The sequence below is a fragment of the Ictidomys tridecemlineatus genome, chromosome 11 (genome assembly GCF_052094955.1).
Source record: "Ictidomys tridecemlineatus isolate mIctTri1 chromosome 11, mIctTri1.hap1, whole genome shotgun sequence".
In the NCBI taxonomy this organism is placed as follows: Eukaryota; Metazoa; Chordata; class Mammalia; order Rodentia; family Sciuridae; genus Ictidomys; species Ictidomys tridecemlineatus.
The window spans coordinates 120,856,881-120,864,931 of NC_135487.1; the positions used below are offsets into that span (position 1 = coordinate 120,856,881).

The window sequence follows — 8,051 nt, forward strand, 5'->3', positions numbered from 1 at the left end:
CACTGCCACTTGATTACCATCTTGTCTCAATCCGTTTCTCTGCATGGGAATTAATCCTTTCTTCAACCAGGGAAAAATTCTGGTTAACACTAAAAAGTTATCTTTTCTGCTACTAAGTAAATAAGTATTAAATAATTATTTCACTGACTTTTGTATGAACAATCAAATAATATGTCATGGAGTATAACAATAAGAAAGCATTTTGCATATGAATGCCTACAAATATCTAAATTAATTATAAGTAGCTAAAAATTTTATAGTTGAAAAGAGTATAGTCCAGTAAGCCACCCAAAATCAGTTTTGTGTAGTATCACACAAGTATGGAAAGTCTAAGACCATGCATTAAAATAATTAAAGAAAAAGGTAATCATGGTTTTACCCCCTGCCCCAAGACAGGAAAACAAGGCTACAGTCTTATGCATGCTAGGCAAGCACCTGAACAGCGAGGTCTCTCCCCAGCCCTCCTGCCAAGAATTTTTAAGACCTAAATCAGATTTTAGGCATGTGATGGATGAAAAAGTGTTCTTTACAGCCAAAGACAACTTGTGCCATCTTATAAAAGAGATTGAGTAATATGTATATGAAATATTTATCTGATACAATATTTGTCTGAAGAAGCAATGAAAATGCTTTAAAATAAAAGGGTCAGACCTACATACAGTTTCTTCTGAAATCAGATCTGTGCAAAAAAGTGTAATAGAAATCCATATAATGAAATTAAACCCCTATCTCTCACCATGCACAAAACTCAACTCAAAGTGGATCAAGGACCTAGGAATTAAACCAGAGGCACTGTACCTATTAGAAGAAAAAGTAGGCCCAAATCTCCATCATGTGGGATTAGGCCCTGACTTCCTTAATAAGACTCCTACAGCACAAGAATTAAAATCAAGAATTAATAAATGGGATGGATTCAAACTAAAAAGCTGCTTCTCAGCAAAAGAAACAATCAGTGAGATGAAGTGAAATTTGGAAACAAATTTGTACCTCATCCACATTAGATAGAGCACTAATCTCTAGGATATATAAAGAGCTCAAAATCTTAACAAAAAATAAATAACTCAATCAATAAATGGGCCAAGGACCTGAACAGACACTTCTCAGAAGAAGATATACAATCAATCAACAAATATACGAAAAAAACATTCAACATCTCAAGCAATTAGAGAAATGCAAATCAAAACTACTTTAAGATTTCATCTCACTCCAGTCAGAAAGGCAACTATTAAGAATACAAACAACAATAAGGATGTGGTGAAATAGGTACACTCATACATTATTGCTGGTGGGACTGCAAGTTGGTGCAGCCAATGTGAAAAGCAGCATGGAAAATCCTTAGAAAAACGGGCATGGAACCACCATTTGACTCAACTATCCCACTCCTCTGTCTATACCCAAAGGACTTAAAAACATCATGCTACAGGGACCCAGCCATATCAATGTTTATAGCAGCACAATTCACAATAGTTAAACTGTGGAAGCAACCTGATGTCCTTCAGTAGATGAATGAATAAAGAAAATGTGGTATATATTCACAATGGAATATTATTCAGTATTAAAAGGGAATAAAATTGTGGCATTTGCAGGTAAATGGATGGAGTTGGAGGATACAATGCTAAGTAAAGTTAGCCAATCCTAAAAATCAAATGCCGAATGTTTTCTGTGATATGAGGATGCTGATCCTTAATAGGGGTAGGGGGGTGGAGCATGGGAGGAATAGAGGAACTTTAGACAGGGCAAAGGGGAGGGAGAGGAAGGGAGGGGGCTTGGGGGTAGAAAAAGACAGTGGAATGAGATGGACATCATTACCCTAAGTACATGTATGAAGACAAGAATGGTATGACTCTACTTTGTGTACAACCAGAGATATGAAAAACTATGTTCTATACGTGTAATATTAATTGTAATGAATTCTGATGTTATATATAACAAATTAAAATAAAAAATAAAATTGAAAAAGTATAAGTTTTTAATCAGTATACATGATTTAGTAGGAAAATATAAATATTCATTGTATATTATAACAATTAGAATTTATATCAAATATCCTTCTTAATCTCAAAGTTCTCCTAATTAATATTCATCTTTTTTTTTTTTTTACCTTCTGTTTACTTACTTTAAACTGTAATTTTGGGCCCTAGATCTCTGCCTGCAGACTTGAATTTTTTCTTTCTTAATACCTAGTGCTTGGTTGGCTCTCCAAAATTGTATTATTTCTATATGAATATCCCTTTTATTTCTTATGAATCTTTCGGATTCCATCCATCAATTCTTGTTTCCATACTCTGCCTACATATAGCTTACTCTTTCCCAGCATTTCATCCTCTCATGTCTCTGGGATCTAGATCCATCTTCCTGTCTTCTCCAGTCAGGCGCAGTGCTCGGCGATAGCACTCTATCCAGCTCTGTTGTGATATATGAAATTCTGAACACAGCTGTCTCTGGCTTATACCAATGCCAACTGGTAAAAAGATAAGGCCCTCTAAGGTGATACTGGCTAGAAACTTCAAATAATAAGAGATGGTTGTATTGTGTACATAATGTGTAGCAGGCCTTATTCTAAATATTTTATATTAATCTTCCCCCAAAATCCCTATAAAATGAATATTGTTATCATTCCGTTTTGCAATTGAGAAAATGGAGACACAAAATGTTAAGAAATTTTTCCTAGGTCACGCAGCTGAGAGGCATCAAGACTGCTCTCTCTCTCTCTCTGTGTGTGTGTGTGTGTGTGTGTGTGTGTGTGTGTGTGTGTCTAGAAGGAATGTTTGCCCTTTTAAAGCACATGGTCAAATTCTTAATTAAGAGAGGCAATTTTCATAGCCTACTTCTGTTGTTTCCTACCCAAATCAATTTTGTCAAGTTCTATAGACATGGACCTCAGAAATATCTAACAAACCCTCCAAGTGACTCCTAACCCTTCCATACTTTTGCCTGCTTCATTTGGAAGTTAGAAATACCTTTAAATATTGCTTAGTGATTCTTGGAGCACCCTTACTCACCACTGGCCAGTGGACATTTAGGGACTGTCATGCTGGGTTATTGATAGGTTATGGAAATAAATGTTCTCAAGTCCCTCAGAGCAATGAGGTAAGATCCATCCTACACTGAAAAGGTCTCTAGGGTAGCTGGCCCCTCTCCGCAAATGCCAACCTTTCTGCTATCGAAATAACTCACCTACTTCTCTCTATCTTGCTCTTTTCTCTAAGATGTTGGTCCCTTCTCCCAAATTTAATTTTCATCAAATTCTAATTACAAATGTGTTTTTTCTGAAAACATAAAAAACTATGGATTCCAATTGGAAAAAAAAAATCACAGACTAAATTCTTCCTTGATTTCTGAAGTCATCCCTCATTTCTCTCTCCTGGCTAAATCCTGTGGATCTGGATCCCACTGTTTCAAAATCTCTTATGATTGTAGTTTTCTTCAATTTCTGACGTCACAGTCCCTGTTCAGGCCTCTGCCTCTCTGGAGGATGATGGAAATGGAGTGATTCCTGGTCCCCTGGCCTCTGGTTTCTCCCTGATGAAATCCATCATCCTCCCTGCCACTGGGTTCATCTCAAAACTCATCACCGATGCCACTTCACTATCTATCGGCTCCCAGGTTTATCGTGTTCTGCCTCCCAGTTCCCAAAGGATCTGAAGCCAGGTATTCAAATTGCTGCCCACCCCCAACAAATGAGTCCTAACCTGAGCGAACTTCACAGTAATTTGTGAAACATTTTCAGCTTCCTGGACAACTCACCCTCCTCTGGACCAGGTCTGTGTTGTCTGACCCCCCAACCTGTGGCTATTCTGTTCGTCCTTCTGTGAATGTCCCGTCCTACCTTAGACATGAAGCCTTCTCTGGTCTTCCCCCTCCAGAATAAAATTTCCCTGAACAAAAATCCAACATCACTTTCCATGACACATTCATAACAGCAACTGAAATTTATTAGACGACCACTAAGGCTAAATTCTTTACATTCATGATCCCCTTTAATCACCAAAACAAAACTATGAAGTTACAACCATTTTTTCAGATGAAGGCTTTGAAACTGAGGGAAGCTTAAGCAACTTATCCAGGGTTATACGGTCACCTAGGTTGAAAGGCTTACGTTCAGGCTCCCACCAGACGGCTTTAGGAATTCACTACTGTGGGGATAAGTGCATGGAGTGCTGCATACCTGGCACCCATTAAGGATGTCTGAGCGGCAGGCCACTCCCCTGTGCTAGGCGTGTGAGCAGCAAACCGCTTACCCCATAGGCACAGCCCTGGGCATGGGGCCATGCGTGGCAGTCCCTGCACTTGCTCCATGGCCCACTCCTCGACTGGTCGCTGCAAAGACAGGTAGTAGAAATTGTATTGGTGGCTGCCTGTAACCTGCTTAGCTACTGCCTGAGTATATATACATGGTGACTGTGCAGTAAAATCAGACCTGCTTCCTGCTTGGTCTCCGGAGGTCTTGATTGGCGACTCTGTAACCACACTCTCCTCTACCCTGTTCCGTGGACCTCCTCGCTGGATGGAAGAGCCCACAGACACTACATTTTCACTTATCCCTATCACTTGTCTGGCAGTGTGTGTGGAACATTGTAAGTGGAAGTCTGGATAGGTAGAATAGATAGCTCTACAACAGATTCAAAAGATAATACCCTAGTCAGGGAGAAAGGACCATCCTTGATACCACAGAGCAACAGCACTTACCAAGGAGAATAGGAAATAAATACATTTTCTGAAATAGAATCTTCCCATCTTACATAAACAATTAAAATGAAGGAAGTGAACTAATAATAAGTCAGAGATAGAAAGCTCTACTATATAATAAAATAAAAGATACCCAGTGAGAGGGGGAATAACCTTTCTCTGCATTTTAGGAAGGTATCATTCTGTCATACTGCTTTTCACTGAATTCCAAACATTGGAAGAGCATTAGAGGTCAAATAGTCTAATCATGGTATGATTTTGTAAAACTCTATAGTGACCCTGCTAGGGTTTCTGCCAGCCAATGCCCTGAACTTGAATACTCCAAATTTATTGTCATGATCTTAATGAATGAAGAAAAGCCTTAATTCTTAGTGGGTTTCAGTAACTCAAGGGGCATCTATGAGGCTGAATGTGAAAATTCATATTTTGTGCTCACTCTGAGTTGAACACAGAGAGCAGAGTCAGAAGCCCTCCCTCTGCTTTCTCAAGTAGCCTTGGAGCAAAGACCCGCAGGATGGGCTCTTCCAGTGGCTGCTGAGTAGGACACCTTGGCCTGAGGTCTGGAAAATCTGCCTGTTGGTCTGTGACACAGAGGAGAGTGTCCCTTTGAGCCAGTCTTCATCCTTTACCCAGTAGGCTCCCTTGGAAAGCAGTCCTCACCGCTGTCTGCACAGCCCGGTTCCTTAGACTATAAACAATAGGATTGAGGAGAGGGGTCACCACCGTATAGGTGACAGCAATAAGCTGATCCCGCTCAAGAGAGTAGCTGGCTTTCGGCCTCAAGTACATGAAAGAGGCGCAGCCGTAGTGAATGATGACCACCGTGAGGTGTGAAGCGCAGGTGGAGAAAGCTTTCTTCCGTCCTTCGGCAGAGGGGATCCTCAGGATGGCTGCCAGGATATAGGCATAGGAGACGGTGAGGAAGAAGAAGGAGGCCAACAGGACCAGCAGGCTGAGCAGGAGGATCCCCAGCTCGCTCAGGGCTGTATCTCCACAGGCCAGGCTCAGCACGGGGGGCGTGTCGCAGAAAAAGTGCTGAATCTCATGGGAGCTGCAGAAGGACAGGTGGAAAATGACCAGCGTCATTCCCAGCCCAAAGAGGTACCCACTGAGGAAGGAGGCACCAATGAGCTGAGCACAGAGGGTAGGGTGCATGCGGCTGGCATAGTGCAGCGGGGTACAGATGGCCACGTATCTGTCAAAGCCCATGACGGCCAGAAGGAAGCAGTCGCTACAGGCCCATGAGGCGGAGAAGAACATCTGTGCAGCACAGCCCACATAGGAGATGGACTGGCCCCCCACAACCAGGCCAGAGAGCATCCGAGGGATGATGCCCAGAGTGTAGCAGGTCTCAGAGAAAGACAGGAAGGAAAGGAAGAGATACATGGGGGTGTGCAGATGGCTATCCAGCCTGATGAGGACAATGATAAAGACATTGCTGGTCAGGGTGACAAGATACAGACAGAGGAATAAGGTAAAGAGCAGGAGTTGCAGTTCACCAAAGCTGGAGAATCCGAGGAAAACAAAGCCCCTCCAGAAAGTCCCATTGTGTAGCACCATTCTGGGGGATATTCCTGATCAGCTTGCCGACTGCTTACACCTTGATAGCAGATGCCTAGTTCCATCAAAAGGCAGCTGATATGGATTTGCTTTTCTTTGTGTCACCTGAAAAGAAAGGCCTGATTTAGACTGCAGTCGAGTTTCAGCAAGGTGTTTGTTATATTAGGCACAAACATGTATGAATCCATTCTTTCATGCATACATGTACATATGCCTGCAAACAGACACACAGTCAAAACGAACATTCATGTGCACACACACACTTGCACACAAATACATATATGACTGCATATGTGTAGGCACATATAAAGCACTCACACATAGTTATGCACATTTTACACATTCAGAAGTATGTGTTATTATATAATGAACATGTCTACAAATACATCAGGCTTTCCACTACATGATAAATGCATATGTATTTGAGTACATGCAAATATGAAGATACACGTGCCACGTGTATATTCATGTGCCCTTCTTTAGACACACACACACACACACACACACACACTGCTTATTACAATGTAGAGGTGAGCAGCTTAATAGATATTATCTTATAGATCAGGCAACAAAAGTCAAGAAAGGTGATGTTAATGAACAGACAATTTACAGAAGAAGAAATACAAATGGTCAACAAATAAATGAAAAATGTTCAACATCACTAGCAATTAGAGAAATGCAAGTTAAAACTGTACTTTCATTTTACTCCAGTCCCAATTATCAAGAACACAAGTAACAATGAATGTTTGCAAGGACTCAGGGAATAAAGTACATTTATACATTGTGGGCAGGACTGCAAATTGGTGCAAGCACTCTGGAAAGCATCATGGAGATTCCTCAGAAAACTTGGAATGGAACCACCATTTGATTCAATTATCCCACTCTTTGGCTTATACCCAATGGATTTAAAATAAGCATAATATAGTGATGGGGCCACATCAATGTTCACAGCAGCTTAATTCACAATAGCTAAGCTATGGAACAAACTATCCATTCAATAAATGAATGGATAAGGAAAATGTGGAACATATATAGAATGAAATATTAGCTATAAAGAAAAATGAAATTATGGCATTTGTAGGTAAATGGATGGAACTGGATGCTATCATAGTAAGTGAAATAAGTCAATCCCCCCAAACCAAAGACTGAATGTTCTCTCTGATATGCAGGAGCTAACTCACAATAAACTTGGGGGAGGAAGGGGTAAAGACTCACCAGACTGGACAGGGAGAAACCAGGAGAAGGGAGGGGGATGGGAATGGGAAAGACAGTAGAATGAGTTGGACATAAATGAATACACAACTAGTGTAACTCCACATCATGTATGACCACCAGAATGGGAAGTCATGTCCATGTATGTATGGTATGTCAAAATACATTCTACTGTCATTTATAACTAAAATGAACAAATTTAAAAAAGAAAGATGAAGTTAATTTCTTGAAGTCACACAGAATCAATTCTAGTGAACAAGTATGGTTAGTAGCTAACCTAATATTATTCTCCTCTTACAATGATTTCTCTCCTCAGACTCTGTGGGAGCCCAGTACTAATGCAGATTAAGAGATATCTTACTCAACTTAAATATCTGTGTCTCTACAGCCACTGCTCATGTCATTTCATCCTTTCTAATCCCTTGGGCAGAGTAGGGGAGGCTCCTTTTTCATGTTAAGACTATGTGAGTGCTGAAAGAAGAATGGGGCCGATGGCTGGTTGTGCATCAAGCATCCCTTAGCCCAAAGACCATCCATTAGGCTCTGCGCCTCCCTGCCAAAGCATGGGAGAGCTCTGACTAGGGAAGATG

The 8,051-nt window shown here is 40.9% G+C and overlaps 1 protein-coding gene across 1 annotated transcript; it reads right to left on the reverse strand.

The window, feature by feature from the left end:
* Nucleotides 1–5,307: 5,307 nt before the first annotated feature.
* Or10z1 (olfactory receptor family 10 subfamily Z member 1) lies at nucleotides 5,308–6,249 on the reverse strand. Its single transcript, XM_005339401.2, has one exon. The coding sequence runs from the start codon at nucleotides 6,247–6,249 to the stop codon at nucleotides 5,308–5,310; it is 942 nt and encodes a 313-aa protein (XP_005339458.1).
* Between the last annotated feature and the right edge of the window lie 1,802 nt (nucleotides 6,250–8,051).